This window comes from Sphaerodactylus townsendi, linkage group LG06 (assembly GCF_021028975.2).
Source record: "Sphaerodactylus townsendi isolate TG3544 linkage group LG06, MPM_Stown_v2.3, whole genome shotgun sequence".
In the NCBI taxonomy this organism is placed as follows: domain Eukaryota; kingdom Metazoa; phylum Chordata; class Lepidosauria; order Squamata; family Sphaerodactylidae; genus Sphaerodactylus; species Sphaerodactylus townsendi.
Window position 1 is genome coordinate 27,316,079 of NC_059430.1, and position 22,136 is coordinate 27,338,214.

The 22,136-nt window shown below is 44.5% G+C and overlaps 1 protein-coding gene across 1 annotated transcript in view; it reads right to left on the reverse strand.

Moving 5' to 3' along the window:
• The window catches only part of PKP2 (plakophilin 2), a 77,753-nt gene that overhangs the window by 50,353 nt on the left and 5,264 nt on the right, over window positions 1–22,136 (reverse strand). The window contains exons 2-4 of the mRNA XM_048502235.1: window positions 17,934–18,046; window positions 12,657–13,339; window positions 8,539–8,674 (exon numbers count right to left, since the gene is read on the reverse strand). Of these exons, the coding sequence (XP_048358192.1) occupies window positions 8,539–8,674; window positions 12,657–13,339; window positions 17,934–18,046 (932 nt within the window). The remainder of the gene's footprint in view (window positions 1–8,538; window positions 8,675–12,656; window positions 13,340–17,933; window positions 18,047–22,136) is intronic.

A 22,136-nucleotide genomic window follows, 5' to 3' on the forward strand; every position in this document is an offset into this window, starting at 1 on the left:
TGCTCCAGTCCCTCGATCATCCTTGTTGCCTGCACCTCGATCATCCTGTTGCCTGCACTCTGCACTTTTTCTATCTCCTCAATATCCTTTTTGAGATGCGGCGACCAGAACTGGACACAGTACTCCAAGTGCGGTCGCACCACTGCTTTATATAAGGGTATGACAATCTTTGCAGTTTTATTCTCAATTCCTTTCCTAATTATCCCCAGCATAGAGTTTGCCTTTTTTACAGCTGCCATGCATTGACTTGACATTCCCATGGAACTATCAACTAAGACGCCTAAATCCCTTTCCTGGTCTGTGACTGATAGCACTGACCCCTGTAGCGTGTATGTGAAGTTTGGATTTTTTGCCCCTATGTGCATCACTTTACATTTTGCTACATTGAACTGCATTTGCCATTTTTGAGCCCACTCACCTAATTTATCAAGGTCCGCTTGGAGCTCTTCGCAATCCTTTGTGGTTCTCACCACCCTACATAATTTGGTATCATCTGCAAACTTGGCCACCACGCTACCCACCCCTACTTCCAGGCCATTTATGAATTTGCCTCACCTGCTCTGAGAAATGAAGGATGTTTTTGTACATTCTGTCTATGTGCTATCTTTGGTGTGTCCAAGATAGTTGGTATTCCTCAGACTGGTCCAAAAACAGTGCAAGCACAAGGATAACTTCCTGGGAGTAAGTCCAATTGAGTAGGATTCTGAGTGGACCATCATACGATTGCTCTCTAATTTTCTGATCTTCTAACCAGAGGGTGAAAAGATAGCTGGTAGTCTGCAGTCCCAGAACAGCTAAACCAGAAGACATGGCAGTGGATGTGGAGATGAGGCTGTTCCTTCCCTTATAAAGTAAAATAATAGAATCATTTTCTAAGGAGAAAAGGCAGAACTACTCAACTTCTTTGCCTCCGTCTTCTCCCAAAATGAAAACAGTGCTCAGCCAAGAGGAAATGGAACAGAAGATGAAGTCAAGGAAATTCAGCACAGAATAAAGAGGTAGTACAGGAATACTTGGCTACTTTAAATGAATTCAAATCTTCAGGGGCTGTTGAACTACATCCCAGGGTATTAAAACAACTGGCAGAAGTAATCTCTGAACCACTTGCTATAATCTTTGAGAACTCCTGGAGAACAGGAGAAGTCCCAGCAGAACTGGAGGAGGGCTAATGTTGTTCCCATCTTCAAAAAGGGGGGGAAAGAGGACCTGAACAATTACCGCCCTGTCAGTCTGACATCAATACCAGGAAAGATTCTAGAGGGGATAATTAAACAGATAGTCTGTAAACATTTAGAAGGAAATGCCGGGATCACTAAAAGACAACATGGGTTTCTCAAAAACAAGTCATGCCAGACTAATCTTATCTTTTGTTTTGTTAGAGTGACAAGTTTGGTAGAGTGCCACAGGGTTAGGGTTAGTGCTATTTAATATTTTTATCAATGACTTGGGTAATGGAATGGAGGGCATGCTAATCAAATTTTCAGATGACACCAAATTAGGAGAGGTAGCTAATATCCCAGAGGACAGGGCCAGAATTCAAAATGATCTGAACAGATTAGAGAGCAGGACCAAAACTAACAAAATTAATTTCATCAGAAAAAAATGTAAGGCCGTTTCCGCACGAAGGCGGAAACGGCCGGGTCGGCGTTTCCGACACCGACCCGACATCGCTGGGACCGTCTGCATGGACAGTCCTGGGAACAGCTGGGCAGCCGGCGCCACGGAGCGCCGGCGCCTGGTCGAGCCTGGAAACGGGCGCCGAGGCCTGGGGACACTGGCCCTGCAGCGCCTGCTCCAGCGCAGGGCATGGTCCCCAGGCCTTGGCGACGGAGCCGCTGCCGTTCACTCGGCAGCGGCTTCACGGCGGCGTTTCCCCAAAAAGAGCGCTTCCAAGCACTCTGGGGAAACGCCGACTTCAGGCCGGGCGGGCGGCACGAGGGTGGCGCGGCTGCATTGCAGCTGCGCCCCCCTTGCAAATGGCGGCCTGGAGACGGCGTTTTTGCCGTCTCCAGGTCGCCATTTAATGCCCGTGCGGAAACGGCCTAAGATACTACATTCAGGCAGAAAAAAGGATATAACACAGATATAAGATGGTTGACACCTGGCATGACAACAGTACATGTGAAAGAGATCTGGGAGTCTTCTTACACCACAAACTGAAGATGAGTCTGCAGTGTAATGCAGCAGCCAAGAAAGCCAATGCAATTCTGGGCTGCATCAATAGAAGTATAGTGTCTAGACTCAGGGATGTAATAGTACCACTCTATTCTGCATTGATCATCTGGAATATTGTGTCCTGTACTGGGAGCCAAAATTCAAAAAGGATATTGACAATCTGGAATGGGTCCAGAGGAGGATGACCAAAATGTTAAAAGGTCTGGATTCCATGGCCTATGTGGAGCGGCTTAGAGAGCTAGGTATGTTTAAGTGGGAGAAGAGAAAATTAAGGGGATGTCATGATAGCCATGTTTAAATATTAGAAGGGACGTCATGTTGAAGATGAAGCAAGCTTATTTTCTGCTGCTCCAGAGACTAGGACTAGGAATAATGGATTTAACATAAAGGAAAAGAGATTCTATCTAAACATTAGGAAGAACTTCCTGACAGTAAGGGCTGTTTGACAGTGGAATACACTGCTTTGGAGGGTGGGGGAGTCTCCTTCTTTGGAGGTTTTAAAACAGTGACTGGGGGGCCATCTGTCAAGGGCTTTGATTGTCTATGGCAAGTGGGTTGGACTTGGTGGACCTTGTGATCTCTTCCAACTCTATGATTCTATGTAGAAACACAGGCATCCTGGCTTAATCCTAGCGCCCACTCCCCCAGTCCTGTTCTCACCACAACAAGCTCCGATGTCAGCTCAGTCTATAGGAGGGAAAGAGCAATTGTGATAAAAATCAGAATCTGTCAGGGTGTATCAACATCTGAACAGACCAAATCCTGGTTTTGCAAGCTTCCTATCGATTCAGTAAGCCTCAGCTTTGCTTTTTGTCGAAACCAACTGGCAGAAGCAAATAGATGTGAAAAACATGAACAAACACAAAGGTAAAACAAACAAATAGGTCCCATATATTTTAGCCTGACATTAGGATCAACAACTCTGGGTTAGGAATTTTTTGGAGATATTGGGGAGTCAGACTGGGGAGGGGGGGGGGACTCAGAAGGGTCTGATGCCACACAGTCCACCCTTCAAAGCTGCCATTTTCCCCAGAAGAACTGATCTCTGTAGTCTGGAGTCCAGGAGAATTCCCATCCCCATCTGGAAGTTGGCAACCCTGGCTCACATTGAAGATTGGTTAAGTACAGAAGAGGTGAAGGCTACTGCAGTGGCGTAGGAGGTTAAGAGCTCATGTATTTAATCTGGAGGAACCGGGTTTGATTCCCAGCTCTGCCGTCTGAGCTGTGGAGGCTTATCTGGGGAATTCAGATTAGCCTGTGCACTCCCACACATGCCAGCTGGGTGACCTTGGCCTAGGCACAGCTTTTCGGAGCTCTCTCAGCCCCACCTACCTCACAGGGTGTTTGTTGTGAGGGGAAAAGGGCAAGGAGATTGTAAGCCCCTTTGAGTCTCCTGCAGGAGAGAAAGGGGGGATATAAATCCAAACTCTTCTTCTTCTTCTTCTTCAAGTTCTAGCAGTGCTACACAGAAGCCTTTTACAACAGTAGATGGCTTAAGTGAACCCTGTATGTGTGTGGGTTGAAAAATATGTTTGGCAAACCAGACCTTGGCTTAGAAGTAGCACAGACCAGGTGGTAGAACACAGCAGAACTTTTTCAGATTAGGACAAAGTGTTCCCAGCAAAGGTGCTGATAAAGGATTTGTTTGAGAGAGCTTATTTTGGAAGAGCTTATTTTGAGAGATATTTGAAAGGCTGTTACTTAGAGGCGGGCAGGGAGTTGTTCCTGTTGGCAGCAGAGGATAGGACTTGCAATAATGGGTTTAAATTACAGGCTGAAAGGTACTGGCTGGATATTAGGGGGTGTTTTTTACAGTAAGAATAGTTCAGCAGTGGAATCAGCTGCCTAGTGAAGCAGGCAGACAGAAAAGTTGGAGGAAGGAAGCGTAGTTAATAAACCAGCCCAAGGTCATGTACTATTTTGCCAAAGTTCAAGGCATCGTCATAAGAGGGGACAATCCGAGTCCACAGTCAGGTTTGGTCCAGAAGTCAAGGTAACAGGAGTCCAAAATACAACATGAACACAGTGGATACACAGAAAGGTTGGAATGAGTTTGTTCCCACAACGGTAACATTTCACTCATTCAATAGGTCCTTATCTTTGTTGGAATAGCAGAACCAGCTGTGGATCACTAGGCCATTTCAGCAGTCCAGGTCGGGTGGAGTGGATCAGCCTCATTACTCATGTCAGTTAGTGATCTATGATGGGCTTGTAGTCTAGCACTCCATTGCCTGTCTTGTATTTCCAGTCGGAGCTGTCTTCTCCTCTGTTCCATTAGCTTTGGTAAGTTCTTCAGTGATGCTGTCTGTGGCTGGGCCTCAGGCATAGCGGAATCTGGAAGGCTGCAGACATGGTGAGGCCTCACCTGACTGTGGCTGCTCCTGCCTTCTCACACTGCCTTTTGCCTACTGCTGATCTTCTGCTTCTACAGTGACACCTACATGTATTTCCCCTCCCACTGACAACATCTCAGCAGGCCGACCCATGACACTGCCCCTCACGGGCAGTCTTCAAGCAGCAGCTGGACAAACATTTGTAAGGAATGCTTTAAGCCAGGGGTTTGCAACCTGCGGCTCTCCAGATGTTCATGAAATACAATTCCCATCAGCCCTTGCCAGCATGTTCATGAACATCTGGAGAGCGGCAGGTTGCAGACCCTTGCTTTAAGCTTTTCCTCAATTGAGCATAAGGTTGGATTAGATGGCCTCTATGGTTCCTAACTCTATGATCCTGTGCTCAACAGGTCATTCTGGTCAGCAATCCTCCACACTGAGCAGCATCAAAACCAGCTCAGATATGGAGGTAGATTATGCTCCTTTGTATTCTAAAGATATTTGAAACTGTTGTCTAAATAGTTTTAAGCCCTTATATAAACAGCCTCATAACACTTTTTCACAACCACTGGTAATCTAAATATAGAATTTGGATAGATTGAACTATGGGATTGGAAAGTGCCTCAAAGATTATCTAGTCTTAATGGCTCCAACAAGAACATATTATTTTATCTAGGAAGTTCATGAAATGCTATGTTTGGAGAAGAGCTTCCATCTTTGCACCTCAGATCTGATTACCTCTCTACTACTATTAAAGTGCAAGAAAGAAGAGAAGAACACTGCTGGCACAATTAAACTTCTTAATATCTGAAGGTTGTAGAGCCAAGAACATACTTCATTAGATATCTTCTTCACGGGCGTAGGGTCCTAAGATAAGTATCTGCTTTATATTGACCACTCAGTCTAGTTTTTTAGTCCACCTGGTAGGGACTCTCCTGGATCTCAGGAACAGCGGCATCTTTCCCAGGACCTGCTACCCACAATATTTAACTAGAGGAACTAAGGACTGAACTTGAAACTTCCTGTATATAAAACATTAAGCTACATCCTCTCCTCCAGGTCCTTTGAGATGAGTTCTTGGTTAGAAAACCTCACAGAACAACAGAACCATCAGACTTGAATGAGGCTAAGGACTTTGTTGTTGTAATGCATGTGGTCTGCCACAAGTCAGCTATGGCTTGACAGCATGGGTGCACACACACACAAACACCACTTTAAACACGACCATCAGTTTCCTCCAAGTGTGCCTACAACTGTGCCGCCACCACCACACCCAGACCTTCCCCAAAATGGGGATATTAGCTATAGTTAAGATCTTCTGGGTGCAAGGATGACTTCTTCAGAAGAGGGCATACCACTGCCCCCTTCAAGGCACAAGGCACCTTCCCATGCTCTAAGGAGGAATTCACCACCTCCAAGACCCACCCAGTCAATCCTTCCTGGCTGGATTTAGTTAGGCATGATGGACAAGGATCTAATCAACAGGTACCTGGTCGCAACCTTGTAAGCAACTTGCCCAAAGCCTCAGGTCGCAACAAATGAAATGGATCCCATACAACTTGACCAGACAGTTCTCTGGAGATCACCTCAGGATCATTCAAAATCATGGAGTTCAACTTCATGCAAACCTGAAAATATTTTGCAAAATCATCACAGCTGGCTTCTGAGGGCAGAACTGGTCCCCCACACTCACAATAGCAACCCTTTGAGTCCAATCCATGAGGAATTATTTGAACTAGTTCACCATGCATCCCCTGGTATCTACGTCTGCCTCCAAGCATCTCAACAAGTTGATATGACTCAAAGGCTACAGGTAAGTCCAATAGCAGCAACAGAAAGGAATAGCCTTTGTCTATACTCAAACAGAGGTCATCAACGAAGTTAGCAGAACCATCTCTGTCTCATAGCCTGGTCTGAAACCAGACTGAAAAGAGTCTAGAGGAGATAAATTATCCAAAAAGGCCTGGAGTTTATCCACTACTGCTTTCTCAAATACTTTGCCCAGAAAGGGCAGCTTAGAGACCCATCCCAGGATCTTGTCAACAGCCATCATGGAAACTGGGTCAAAATGGTCCATGAATAGGCCAGGTGGAAAATTAGACCTTTCTTCACGTGTGCCTACATTATAACTAATTTCCACATCAAAGCATATTCTTGATACTTTATAAGCAAAAAACTTGGCAAAAGTACCGGTACCTCAATTTTTCTTTCCTTGAGACTCAGATTTCGGCAGAAACTGCTGCTGAGCTACTCTGAAGAATTGGAATGGTTATAAAGCTCTCTGAAGTTATGAATGGTTATAAACAAGGGCACAACCAAGATTTGAACCCACTTCTAACAAAAGTCTAATGGCTTATGCCAGTGGTGGCGAACCTTTGGCACTCCAGATGTTATGGACTACAATTCCCATCAGCCCCTGCCAATTGGCCATGCTGGCAGGGGGTGATGGGAATTGTAGTCCATAACATCTGGAGCGCCAAAGGTTCGTCACCATGGGCTTATGCACCGGGGCACAAATGTGCTTCTATGACCACATGTAAAGGACAGCAGGGTCCAGTATTAACAGCTAACTCCAAGACAACTGGTTCAACTTGGTCACAGAGTGATAAAAATGTACCCTCTAAGATGCACTCTGCTATGGAGGAATTCTTCATCCTTTGCATCTGGTTACCTTAGTAATCTGATTGCCAAGGTCAGTAATTGTAGGATGAAAAAAATCAGAACTGTGAGATAAAGAGAGAGGGGATTATTCTTTCTACTACTGTAAGGTTTTGCACATTGTACTATATAGCTCTTACTGCAAAAGATGCCTTCCGGTCTTTTTTCCCTTGGGGGGCAGTTTTGTTATGCAAAACCTTTTCAGAATGTAAGAGTTCAACCCTGTCATATGACCCCGAGTCAGAACCAGAGCCTGCACAACCAAAATTTAGATGCTAGGAAGATCCAATCATTGATTTCCCAGAATCTCAGCATTTCTTCTTCTTTAAGAGGAAGGACAACTGCTAGAGAGTTTCTTTGCCTGCATCTGAATTCTATTTAGGAGTCACATGGATTTGCAGGAGGCGTGGGAAACCCAAACTAAACCTGCCACATCCTGGACTCTTTAAATCTCCCAGCAGAAAAATGTTGGGCAATTTGTAAGCTTTGGCAAATGGGAAAGTAATAATCTAGTTCTACAGCTTCTTTGTTTTGCTGTCTTTTAATGTTAGGACTGGGATACTTTCTCTTATTTTTAAAAAAATGCTTTTATGTATCACATGTGATTTTGATCAAACATGAAATAGATGGTATCACTGATTTATGATGAGAGATGGTACATTGTCTCAGAAAGGGATCTTATGCCAGACCAGGCATAAGAGAACCTAGAACTCAGGCCTGGACAAATGGCATGCTTTGGGCCCAGAAAGCAACTCTTTTGCATAGTCTAGAATTGGTTCTTTTTGGGAGGGGAAAAGAAACTATGATACCCTGTCAGGCAGTTCTTCAGCACATTCAGTTTCCAGATTAATAGCTCAAATCTAATCAGAGTTCTACATGCACACAGAGAGAAACAAACAAACAAGAAAACAGATATTCCCCATTTCCAGGTCATCAGCAACACTTTCACACATCCATAGCAGGTAAAATCCTTTGTGAAAACCTACTAGAGGACAAACTTCAATGATGAAACTTCACGAAACTCACTTCATTTTTTATGCCTTTCTTCCAAGGAACCTGTGGCAGTGCACATTGGCTTCTCCCTCCCCATGATGCTCTCATCACAACAGCCACGTGAGGTGGTGTTACTAGTCCAAAGTGAGATTGTTATTAGTCCAAAATTAATCAAGGAGTTTTTTTTCTAGACAGGAATTTAAACCCTGCTTTCCCTGGCCCATATCCGACATTTCACAGAAAAGGTGGAGGACTTTTTGGTAACAGAAGACATGATGCTAAAGTTTATTTTAGCTCCCATATTTGTATTTTCCAATATCAATAATTCTCATGCAAGTGTATCCCCTGAAAGTCTATCAAGAGGTTAAATGTCACTCACTTTCCGCCTGGCATCTGCTCTCTGGAAGCTCTCATGCTGAATAAAAATGATAGCTGCAAGGACTCGAGGGGATGGGGCCTTCTCAGTCTGCAGTATTTGTACGGCACGCTCCAGAGTCATCTCCTCTTCTGGACTCCTGAGTGATTAACATAAAAACTTAGAAAGTCCTGGCAGCAAAGGTGAGCAACAAAGTCAGCGGTTGTCAGTTTGTAAATAACTCTGTTGCCTTGAAGAACATCTTGTGGCACCTTAGAGACAAAATGGTTTATCGTGACCAGGATTGCCAACCTGAAATCTCCCACTATTACAGTTGATCTCCAGATGATAAAGAGCAGTTCCACTGGAGAAAATAGCTGCTTTGGAGGGTAGACCGCATAGTATTATACCCCATTGCAGTCCGTCCCTTCCCCAAACTCTGCCCTCTCCAGGTTCCATGCCCAAAATTGCCAGGTATTTCCCAACCCATAGCTGGCAACCCTAATCATGCCATAAGATTTTGTGCCCTAGAACCCAATTTATCAGATGCATAATGTGTCAAAGCTGGGTTGACAGATTTCACACACACACACACAGAGAGAGAGAGAGAGAGAGAGAGAGAGAGAGTGCACTAGTGGGCTCAAAAGGGCATGAAAAGAGATATTGTTGGTCTAGGACTGTGGATTTATTCTTAATTATGGGTGTTAAATTAGCATAACATAGCTTGGAAGACCGTGTTATCACTAATGTCCCCCTGGGTCACTGGTCTTTCCATTTGGAATTTGTTCTGTCTTTCCTGTGATACTGCATGTCTGCAATTGTGGACCCAATTTGGACTGGGACCAAGGAGTACAGGTGGGGTGAGGGGTGGGATCTTCAGCCTTCCCCTTGTGTTGTTTTTCCTATCTGAAAAGTCCCGGAGGGTGCTATTTACTCCATTGGGGGCTCCATGTTCACCAATGTGGTACATCAAGGTTTCCCCAACAGTGCAAACAGCACTTCCCTTTGGGATGCTTTAGGTCATGAAAACAGCATGGGGCCCCCACTCCCTGTGTGCTGCGGTCCCAATCTAAATCAGGCCTACTTGAGATTAAATTTCCAGCACAGATCTCACAATACACATTTAATCACTTTGATCCAATGAAGACCATGGAAAGGCCTCATTTGTAGTGAGGTTATCAGCAAGGATTAGGGTAAGTTGCAATATAGTATTGCAGCAACTCTTCTAGTACAATCGGAAAATGATTTTGAACGTTTACTCCAAGGCTTGTTCTGTTGCCCTTTTCACGGTAGATGAGAAAAACTGATCTCTAGTTTTGTGAGTAAAAATACACGGGGGGAAAACTCATGCTTTTCCTCCCCTATTTCACATGTAGAAGAAGAAGAGTAGTAGTAGTAGTTTGGAATTATACCCCATTTTTCTCTCCTGTGAGGAGGCTCAAGGTGGCTTACAAACTCCTTTCCCTTCCTCTCCCCACAACAGAGACCTTGTGAGGTAGGTGGGGCTGACAGAGTTCCGAAGAACTGTGACTAGCCCAAGATCACTCAGCAGGAATGCAGAAACGTGGAAACACATCTGGTTCACCAGATAAGCCTCTGCCACAGGTGGAGGAGTGGGGAGTCAAACCCGGTTCTCCAGATTAGAATAGGGCAGCTGCCTGTTTCAGTAAGTATCCCAGAATTCACTCTGCTTCAGCAAACATCACCTGAAGAATTCAGCAGCTATGTCCAATGCAGCTTCTATTCTAAATAGAATATGCAGATTTGTTCTGACATGTTAAGAATAAGCCCCTGCCATTGGTGTATCTTAACAGTTTCAAGATTCCTGTTGTATGAAAAACCATGCCTACATGCCAATAAAGATTATTGTTATTATTTTTTAAACATTCATGCCCTTGGACTTAGTGGAATAGAACAGGAATTCCAGGGAAAGAAGCTTTACAAAACGCTGCTGAGAGAATAAGTCATTTCCATCCCTTGGGGATAGTACGTTACGTAAGCCAGAGGCACTGAAAGTTCCTTGTCCACCTAGAAATGTTAAAAGAGAATAATCTTTGAGTATGAGTAGAAGAAGAAGAAGAAGAAGAGTTTGGATTTATATCCCCCCCCTTTCTCTCCTGTAGGAGACTCAAAGGGGCTTACAATCTCCTTGCCCTTCCCCCCTCACAACAAACACACTGTGAGGTAGGTGGGGCTGAGAGAGCTCTGAGAAGCTGTGACTAGCCCAAGGTCACCCAGCTGGCGTGTGTGGGAGTGCACAGGCTAATCTGAATTCCCCAGATAAGCCTCCACAGCTCAGGCGGCAGAGCTGGGAATCAAACCTAGTTCCTCCAGATTAGATACACGAGCTCCTCCTACGCCACTGCTGCTCCTTAGCCTTGCTTAGCTGTACAGTGTGATCCAATCAGGTGATTCACTAACAGGGCCATCTTAAGCAGACAATACTCTTCTAGGTCCATGAAATTCAGTGGACTTACAAAGATATAACTCTGCTTAGTATTACAGTGTAAATTTCTGAGGCTGCATTCAGATATCGTGGTAAGCAACAATTCAGCCCCAAGGATACCAGGTGTTCCTCACACTCATGTGCCCTTCATGTCCTCTTCCCTTTCCTTCCATCTTGCACAGAGTACAAAAACAAGCTCAACTGCCTGTGATGTCTCAATACAGCCTCCTGGATGTATTGGAGTTTGTGTGCTACAAATCAGGATTTCAAACCAGCATCATGGGGTGAAGGAGGTCAAACCAATTCCAATTTGCTCAGGACCTGCATTTGGACAACAGTCTCATCTAGCCTCATAGGGTTGTTGTGAGGTTAAAATGGAGGAGAAGAGCATAATGTAAGCCACTTTGGGTCTCCTTTGGGAAGAAAAGCAGGGAACAAATACATTTATCAAACAGAAGCCAAAGGCAGGATCTGAGCTGCAACCCAGTAATTATTTCTTTGAGTGAATTTTTGCTGCAGTGCCACGGTACGCTATGTTCTCATTTCCTCCTCTCCTCATCTCTAGACTTCCCACATTCACGGAGGCAAAAGGAAAAGCAAATTCAGATAGACTCAAAGCTAGCGTTTCTCACATTACTTCTTCATATGACCCATAATTAATTAATGGAATGTTTTGCTACAAGGTGCAGCTCTGATTTTTTTTAAAAAAAAGAATCAGTAACTCATGGAGCTCCCTGGTGGAAAAGTGGGAAGTAAATGTAAATAAAAAATTAGTTGAGTAAAAAAAGGACTCCATATCCTGAAGTAAATAGATTGTGGGATTCACTGCCAGTGCATGTAGTGATGGCAACCAGCACAGACAGCCTTAAAAGGGGGGTCAACAGATTCATGGAGGGGCGGTCCCAGTGGCGGAGCGGCAAGGGGAAGGGGGGTGCGTTGTGCACTGGGCACACACCTAGGGGGTGGAAAATTGGCCCCTGCTCCCTCCCCCTTTTCTTTGCAACCCCCGTGCCCCCTATGCAGCCCCCCGCTTCCTTCCCACATTTACCTTAGTTCCTTTTCTTTTTCTAGTACTTTTTCAGGCTGAAAAAAGTGGCCTACTTACAGTTCATGCTCAAAAACGGCCTGAGGAACTATACTTCCCAGGAGACCTTGGGGCTCACAAGGTCTCCTGGGAAGTATAGTTCCTCAGGCAGTTTTTAGCCTAAATTATGAAGAGGCCACTTTTTTCAGCCTGAAAAAGTACTAGAAAAAGAAAAGGAACTAAGGTAAGTGTGGGAAGGAGGGGCTGCGGGGGGAGGGGGGGCAGAAAAAACACACTACGCACCGGGCAGTTTGGCCCAGCTACACCTTTGGGCAGTCCATCCGTGGTTACTATCCAAGATGACAAAAGAACTTTCACACCCAAAGGCCTTAAACTCTGAATACCAGCTTCAAGAGGCAGCAAGCATCATGGAAAGGTTTTGGCTACTATGCCCTATTGGTTAGCCTACCAAAGGCAATTGTATGGACATTGTATGAATTAGGATATACAGCCTAAGGTCTGATCCAGCAGAACTCTTGTTATGTTTGTGTTTACCAGCACATGGTGCTTACAGTACAAGGTGTCCATAATGACTATCAGCATGCTCTTATATGGTGATAACAGAAGCACACAAAAAGAGACAAATGAGCAAAGAACATGGCTAAAACTTACCCAAGTTGAGACCTGGTGGTGGCTACTCTTTCTTGCTCCAAGAGACCACTTCCTGCTGCAGCTGCCATAGCTGCTGTCATTACCATCTTCCTCCCACCTGTCTCAGCGGTGGCACTGGTGACTGAAGCTGGTTGAGAGGACTCCCTCGTGTTCTGTGTCCGGAAGTTACTCTGATGCCAGCTGGACCTCATTGACTGCCTGTGTTGAGATCCCATTTGGGAAGTCAGAGGCAACCTGACTTGTCCCATAGCCGCATCAGAATTCTGGAAACTCTCTTTATCCAGAAGGTTGGTCATGCTCCGACTATTCCTGATTTGCTGATAGACCGGCATGCTTGGACTGGTAGGGACACTGTCCATTGTGTCTTGGACAGACCCCACATAGAAATGCCTCTGGATGTTGCTCCCCCTATGTAAGAGGCTAGAGCTACCATAACCACCAGCCTCAGAGCGAGCATATCTTGGTGGCATAATGTTGGATCTCCAGCTTTCTCCAGGCCTTAGGCTTAGACCTCTGTTGTACTGCAGGCCGTTCTGCAGATAAGCCAACTTGTCAGGACCATCGGGAGAAACCTCCAGCCTCTTCAGTGGCTGCCTTTGAGACCTCTCTTCTATAGACTTATATGCACTATACTGCATACTTCGAGGACCCCAGCCATTTTCATAAGTAATTGGGGAGCTTTTCTGTTTAAAAAAAAATCCAGAAAGAACACAAGTCAACAGAATGGTCATAGTATGAAAGTAAACTATGAAAAAACCCAACACCCTGCAATTTGGTCTAGTCCTTGTAGCAGCAAGTCAGCCACTGTGTAGTAATGCAACTAAACCAGTGATGGCGAACCTATGGCACGGGTGCCAGAGGTGGCACTCAGAGCCCTCTCTGTGGGCACGCACAGTTCATCATGTGGGGGGGGAATCGCTCCCCCCCCCCACATCTAGGCTGGCCTGGGCTGCTGGGCTCGATTATTAGCATTAAACGTAAGACCTAGTTTTGGGGAAGCAGTATAGGTAACCCTGTCAAGTGCTGTTAAACCCCACTGATTTTCATGCAAAGAACTAAAGCGCTATCCTTTACCTGGGAGTAAGCTCGGTTGCTGGCAATGGGACTTGCTTCTGAGTAAACCCTCCCAGGGTCATGATTCACCCATCCGAAGAGTTGCATGGTTGCTTCAAAGCAAAGCCAACAACTACCGCCAAGCTTACTCCCAAGTAACGCATGCCTCAGAGCCAACCATTTTTTCTTAACTAAAACCTCAGTATTCAGGTTAAATTGCCGTGTTGGCACTTTGTGATTAATAAGTGGGTTTTGGGTTGCAGTTTGGGCACTCGGTCTCAAAAAGGTTCGCCATCGCTGAACTAAACTTACCTGGGTTTGGTACCAGAAAACTCGTACAATTAAAAACTAAAAGGAGGTTTACTAGAAAAAAAATGTGGGAAAAGATACTAAAACAAGGCTTACAGTTTAGTGTTGGCAGGATGCATAGAAAAACTACAAAGCCAACTTGCTATCTACTTACTGAGGTGCTAGCTCAGCAGAGTCGGTTCTTAAGGTATTAAGTTTCCAGAGCTTAATACAAGGGTCTTTCCAGTGCTTAGTACAAGTGTCTCCATAAGCTACATTTATGGAGAAAGCTGACTCTAATCTCCTGACAACCACAACCAATCATAGGGCTGTCTCCATGGAAGTTTCCAAGGAATGAGTGAACTGCCCCTTCTAAAGAGAGGGTCTCAGTTTGAGGGAATCTGTCCTTAAGGAAGGCTGATACTGGAGAGTGCGCTCTGCACCTGCAAGAGGCAAAAAACCAGTTCAGGCTGGGAAATTCCTCCAAAATGGCTACTCTCTTGACAGTCCTGTGCACAGAAATCAGAGAGGAGTGGTTCTATTCAATGTTACCGCAGCTATTTTCTTCTTTGTCAGGATACATCAGTCAATGTCCCATGTCACAATCAGAAAACTCACTACAAGGTGAGATTCTCCTAACCTTGAAGCATTCAATGATCCACATTTAAGACAAAAGCCAACTCATAGTTAGACCAACTGCAGAAGCAATAGCATTCAAAGCAAGTAAACAGGGGTGCTAATGACTGCCAAGAAGGATGGAATTCCCTTCTCTTGGAGATTCAAAATCAGAAGGCAACCAGAATTTGCAAAAAAGAGAAAAGAATGTGATATCTAGCATGTCTAGTTTTGAGTTGACTAGGTTGGTTTCTTCACTTAGTTGTTTCGTAAAATTCTTCTCCATTGCAACAAGCGACAAATGATGATGATTTAAGATTTTTGGCGGGAAGCATAATTAAAACAGCCAACTACAAAAAAACCCACAACACTATATAAATTACAACATTTGTACACTAATGATCTATACAGAAACAGAAATGCAAACCTAAATCTTTTAGAAGGCTTCCCACAAATGTTACCATTTATCCCCAACCCACCCCAAGTGACAAACGATGATGATTTAAGATTTTTGGCGGGAAGCATAATTTAACCCTGTTTGGGCCACAACAAAAGAAGTGCTGCTTTCTTCCACTGAATTCCACCCATTTTAACAAGAGTAAACTAAAAAGTGCCAGACATTGTTAAGAGGTGAAAGCAATCATACAGGATGACAGATGCTCCTTATCTGTCTTGGATCCTACTTAGATGACCACATGTGCAAAGCGGGGAGTGATTTTCACTGACTTCTTCCTTCCTGCAGGAGAACTCCTACCACCCTTCCCCCACAAGATTTCCGGGGGGTGGTGGTGGTACTCTGTCCTCCTAGAGCAGCATTTTGGGGTCTGTCTTGCGCTGCCACAGAAGGGAGCAATCAGTAAAAGTCATCCTTCTTTGTGCCTGCAGAAAACTAGACGGGTTTCGACCAACATATGCAGTGGAAAGCTTTGAAGGGCTGGGTCAGTCATTTGAACTGAACGAGCTAAAAGGGGCACAGTAGATGCAACAGTTGCTGGACATGTTCCTACCTCCTCAGAGCAGGCAGCACCTCCAGCACAGCCTTATGGCAAGCACAGGTTGAGCCGGTTTGTGTATCTGTGAGAGTTGGCTGCAGGGCTCTCCCTGAGCATTTGAAAGTCCAGAATTAGGACTGGAGCCTTTATTCTGCTCTCCTCCTCTAGCACCCTCACATTTTCCTCCTGCCTTTCTGAGATCTGTGCCTTTCTTTCCCTTTTCTGGGTTTGCATTTTGCCACTTGAAATGAAGAGAGGATAGGATTGGGACAAATGGGCAAAATCCTGCCTGATTTCACAAAAGCTTGAAGAGGGCTACATGGCTGGACCCAGATCAATGTCAGGAATGAGAAGAGATTTGAAATCCAGCACTTCTGACAGACTGACCATCCTTCTGTTTTATGTGCTCCACTAGATATCAATGATTTTATAGCCCCTATTTATTTATTAGATTTTCATGCCATACTTCCTGCAAGGAGCTCAACAGCCAAGCCTGGCATAAATGTGTGGGAGTGTACAGGCTAATCTGAATTCCCCAGATAAACCTCCACAGCTCAGGAGGCAGAGAGGGGAATCAAACCCGGTTCCTCCAGATTAGAATGCACCTGCTCTTAACCTCCTACGCCACTGCTGCCAAAATGTCAATAGTTCTCACAAGATTGCATTTTTTACAAGCAGCCATGCAGCATGCAAAGTATTTCAGTTCTCTTAAATCTTGCCTTAATTTTTCATCAGTAACTTGTATTAGTTTTCCATTCTAACACTGTCCCAGAGTACCTGCACATCGTTGTAACCTAGCATTAAAATTACCTGAATCAGTTTTTTTAATTCTGTGGCAAGAAAACACAGAGGGGCACCATTAGGCAGGTGCAAGGTATCCCATTGATAGTGGAGAAAAGGGCCAAAGCCAAGCAAGTAATTAGATAAGTGCAGACACTGTAATTAAAATCTAGCATGCACTTAACTTCAACCAAACAAGATGGCTTCAGTCTACAGAGCCCATAATGAGTCTGACGAATATAAACAAAGGCAGAATTCCTCTTGGCTCAAACAAAATCAAAAGATCTAGTGTCTGAAATAAGCATCGGGTTTTTCTCTGGTACAGATGTTGTATGCAACAATTGCTAGCTCTTTTGAACAAATTTGGTTTCTGGTTGGAATTGTGTTGTTAAACAAAACAGCGATTACTTGTGTTCCTGGAGTCATAACACTGCATTGTGTTTGGTCATCAAATCCCAAACATGATAAAACTCAGTGGAATTTCTCAGAAAGGAACCTAACTAACCATCAAGAGTGTGTGTTTGTTTCCTAATTTTTTTTCTTAAGAAAAACAAAATGAAAACCAATTTCTTTAGCCTTAGGAATGAACAAAGGGGAAGCAAGGTACAAATGAATGCCATTCATTTGTGTGTTTCCTTGTCATGAAATTTCCATCCTTTCCCCTTCATCTGTCCTCTTCACACCTTCCCTTACTGTATTGTAGGCTGGGGCTACCACACCCTGTTCAGGATAAAAATGACAGATTTGTGAATTCATCCATTATTTACTGGACCATTTTTGTTCTAGAATGCTCTGCTTGGGTCCTGGTGCCTACCTAGTTCCTAGTTCCTTCCCCTGGTGCCTACCTAGTTCCTAGTTCCTTACCTAGTTCCTTCCCCAAGGCACTAGAACTCAAGCGGAGCATTCTAGAAAAAAAAAAAACGGTCCAGGAAATGGTGGATGAATTCACCAATCTCCTGTCATCTTTATCCTAGCTCCCAGACACAATATGTTTGAGGCAACTCACCTAGGTGAAGACTGGAGAATGAAATTCTCAGAAGGCCTGCCTAGTGTTAAACTGGTCCCAAGGTACACCGAGGTGTGGTGCCTGAGATGAATCAGAAATTGTACCCCAGAGAGAGGCAGAATACAGAGATTCTACCAGCTGCTCATTAACTGATTGACTGGCAACCAGAGCCTTAGTGAGGGGGAACTGTGCCCAGGAACGTGTGTGCCCTGTGCCCCGCCCCCACACAAGTCCGGTGCAAGACGCCCCCCCCATCCCCTAGGCACTACGCCACTGTTGGCAACTCTCCTGTTTTTCCAGCCATGGCATGGAGCAGCAGCACAGCCCAGGAAGCAGTGCAGGAGGACAGTGGGTGAGGATCAAGGAGGAGATGGAGAGGTTTCCATTAAAAACAAAGAAAAGTAGAATTGCACAGACGCAAAAACAAGCAACCTTTTTGAAAACGCAAAACAAAACCTCTGTTAAACCTCAGACGCAATAAGCCCCTTATTTGAACTCCCCTCCCCTCTGCTGGCATCTGCATATTCCTTTATCATTCCTCACCTGATGAGACTGATAATACAAAGTCCTAACAGCAGGTCGTGAGGCAAAATCCGTTTCAATCGTATCCAGATTGTGCACGTATTCTGGAACGCTAGCAGTTCGATGCAGGCTCCCTGTACAAAGGTACAAGAAACATAATTATAGCAAAGTTTTAATTAGATCAGAAATGTTCAAACCATTGATTTCCACAATGGAGAGAGAACACACTCAAGGTACTGGTTCTGGAAATCATCACAACACTAACCGATTGAGAAAATATGAAGAGTTTCTTCAGAACTCAAGCAGCTAGACTTGAGGGACACTGACTAGACCCACAGAGGAGTGACTGAAGCACCTGCAGAGGAGGAACTGAATTAGAACCCAAGCAGAGTAGGTTGCCAACTGTGGCTCGGAAAATTCCTGGAGAATTGGAGGAGTGGAGTCTGATGAGGACAGGGTCCTCAGAGGGGTATAATGTCAGATAGCCCACCCTCCAAAGCAGCCTTTTCCTTGAGGGGCATGGACCTTTGTGATTCCAGGCTCCTGGCAGTCAAGGAATGGGATTTTACTTTCCCCAGGCTAGGCTTCCAATATGAAACACCCCTGCTGCTGTTTACCCAGTGGTAAGAACAGAGATAATGATGGGCAAAAAATATTGAGTCACGTTATTAATACGGAGAATACTTTTTTTTAAAGCTGCAATCCCGAGAACAGTTCACTGAACAAAAATCCTAGAGATGGTTGGCAGGATGTTCACTTATGTACTGGAATACACGAATGTGCCAGCCACAGGGTGAACTGCAGACGTTGTTCAGGTAGGAATATTATTGCCCCGTTCCTGCAGTTGGCACAGCTGGGATATGCTTGCCTTGATAAACCGCCACTTATCTGTCTGCATCTCGGCAGCTGATTCTCCCCGCTCTTTTCCCAGGCTTTAATCTTTCAGGAAGAAATCAGAGCAAACAATACTTCATTAATCCACCCGCTCCAGCCCCACTAAGAAGATGCCCACTTTAAAAGTCAGCATCTAATTCTGTAGATTAAGGCACACAGCATGTGGAGGAAGCTGGTGGTTAATGAAACTCCTCCTCCATACATGGGAAGTTAAGTAACTCTATCAAATGGGAGAGGCATGGAGCACATTTTTTTTTATCACAGATGTTCTCAGGAGGTCAAGTTGTTAGAGCTGTTGTTTTATCTCCTTAGTTACAATCTGCTTTTCATTCCAATTTAAAAATTCTCCCAGGCTGCCTGTGGCTTTCAACATACGGTCCCCTGCAAATCAGGCCCCCTGTTGATTAAAATGGATTATTTGTCTATATAATAATGGATCCGGAAAGTGTGTGAAACCACCAAGCTGGGAGCATCTGCCCTAGATACCGGTAGAAGCAAAAGGGTTCAAGAGGTGACTTGGTTAAGAGGTGACTTAGCAATGTGGCAGTAATTTTCCCCTTATTACTTATTTCTGGGGTAACCAGCAGCATAGTTCTACAGCCAGCAATTGCTTTTTAAATCAAGCCTGTTATAATACACAGTTATTATCATCTAGCTGCAGCTGCAAGGAAGAAATTCGCAGCATGGGCTGATTGACATTGTCCACCAAACTAAGGAGGAGAAACAGGGCTGCATCACGCACTGCAATTGCTGCCCACCATCCCCTAAAATCACCAACTAATGGGGTGGAAAGGTGGTACTAAAATGTTTTAAGCAAATAAAATAAACTGCCATTCACATCACTACGCTTAGACATTGACGGTACCCAGTGGTGGGATCCAACAATTTTAGTAACAGGTTCCATGGTGGTGGGAGTCAAACAGTGGCGTAGCGCCAATGGGGCTGGGCGGGGCACAATGGGGGCGTGACCGGGCATTCCGGGGGGCGGGGCATTAATCATTTCTCTGTTACTGTAAAAAACTCTTACTGTTAAAAAAAAGTTCCTAATTTCCAGCTGGTATCTTTCTGTCCATAATTTAAACTCATTATAGCAAGTACTATCGTCTACTGCCAACAGAAACAACTACTTCTCCTCTAATTGACTGCCTGTCAAATACTTAATACTTTCAAATACTTAATTTTGTTTCTAGAAATCAAAAGTAGGATACTTTCCTTAAACAAGGAACTTTACCATATTACTAAAACATGTTTTTAAAACAGCCCAACAGGGATAATTATCCCGTTTTCTACCTTCGCTAATCAGCCACATAGGAAACAACAGGACCATATAATTTTTGAACCTAAGAGAATTTCTAACAGAAAAGCGGACCCAATTAGTAACCCACTCTTGGGAACTGGTGAGAACCTGCTGGATCCCACCTCTGACGGTACCGATGCAATGCTAGTGCAGGCTGTTCCAATCCTCTGAAAAGGCAACAAACAGCAATACGTATGTTTGTACAAAGTGAATCCTTCTTTCTTTTGCCGTAAGAACAGCCATGCCTGCGCAGGTGTAAAAGAGTTGCATACACTCACAATACAGCTGTTTTTTTTTTTTAAAATGAGGCTCAACCTGCTAGTAGCAACTTGGGGACAACATTGAAAACAGTAAATTGCAAGCAGGTGCTGACTGCAGCTACCAACCAGTTGCCAGGCTGCCCAAATGCAAAACAATTCAAATATTGTTCACTTGAAACTGCATACTGATAATGAATGTGATCACACGGGACTTCTGAAGAACAGCGAGCCATCGGGACAAGCAAAGTAAGCTCAATTTTCCCAAGATCTTTGTTGCAAAAATTAAAATAACACCCGAGTTAGAGGATGACAAACAGGAAGACCGGTTTGTTATCAGATGGGAACCATTTTGCAAATGAATCCACCTGACACCTTGCCCGTGGTATTCCTGACTAGCAAATGATTAGCAAATTGAGCCTGCTGGTCAACTGTTCGCTGAGAACAGGGCTTTTGTTGCAAAGACTTTTGGGCCTCTGCCAGGGTCTGATTAAAAAATGGATAACCCTTTCAATGCTTTGTGGAGGACCCGTTGCTAATTGGGATCTCAGTTTAAAGTTGCACAGCATAGGAGTGTGTGTGTGTGTTGAGTCAATTCCAGCTCATGAAACAACACACTGCCGCCTTGCTCAGGGCTTGCAAACTGAGGGGCTGTGGCTTCCTTTATGGAGTCAGTCCATCTCATGTGGGGTCTTCCTCTTTTCCTGCTATCTTCAACTTTTCCTAGCATTACCAGCATAGGTGTTCATGACCTTCACCACAATAAGAACATAAGAACAAGCCAGCTGGATCAGACCAGAGTCCATCTAGTCCAGCTCTCTGCTACTCGCAGTGGCCCACCAGGTGCCATTGGGAGCTCACATGCAGGATGGGAAAGCAATGGCCTTCTGCGGCTGTTGCTCCTGAACTTTACCTGTTTCGAATTCAGCAGGCATTTGCAATCTCAGGACTGGGCTAGGATCTAAGATTGGTAAACCGCCATAAATCGACTTCTCCTCCATAAATCTGTCCAAGCCCCTTTTAAAGCTATCCAGGTTAGTGGCCATCACCACCTCCTGTGGCAGCATATTCCAAACACCAATCACACGTTGCGTGAAGAAGTGTTTCCTTTTATTAGTCCTAATTCTTCCCCCCAGCATTTTCAAGGAATGCCCCCACAATGGTAAACCCACTACAGTGGAACCTCAGTTTTTGTTGATAATCCATGGAACTGCATGGGTCGCCGTTTGTTGTTGCAAAATTAGTGTGCATGTGCCGACAAAATCTGACAAAAACCGAAGCAAACAAGACAAAACTTTTGGGGAAAGAATTGACGAAAACCAAAACCAACAAAAACCGAGGTTCCACTATACTTTCTTATGGCAAGAACTCAGCGCTGTCTGTTGAGAAGCAAATGTCCCCCATGAAAGCAGCATCCTAAATCAATTGCGATTGTATGTAAAGGGATTGCCTACAGCTCCAGAACTTTGTTAGTTTATAGTAACCAAAGAAAAGTCCAGGGACACTTTGAAGGCTAACTATATTTACTCCAGTGTGAGTTTTCAGCAAACCACAGCTCGCTTTCACAGATACAACAATATACTGGACATCAATCGTCTGGAGTTCTAAACCAGCTGTCTCTAACAGTTCTGCAGTTCTGAATCAGCCTGCAAGATCCACAGTTTCCCCTGTTCTGGGTCTATAAACTGTTGCTGCAGGTTGGAAATTCCCTACCCATAAACAGTCTGCAAAAGATCATTTCTAGACTTTATTTTTATAAAAAAAAGTTTATCTTGC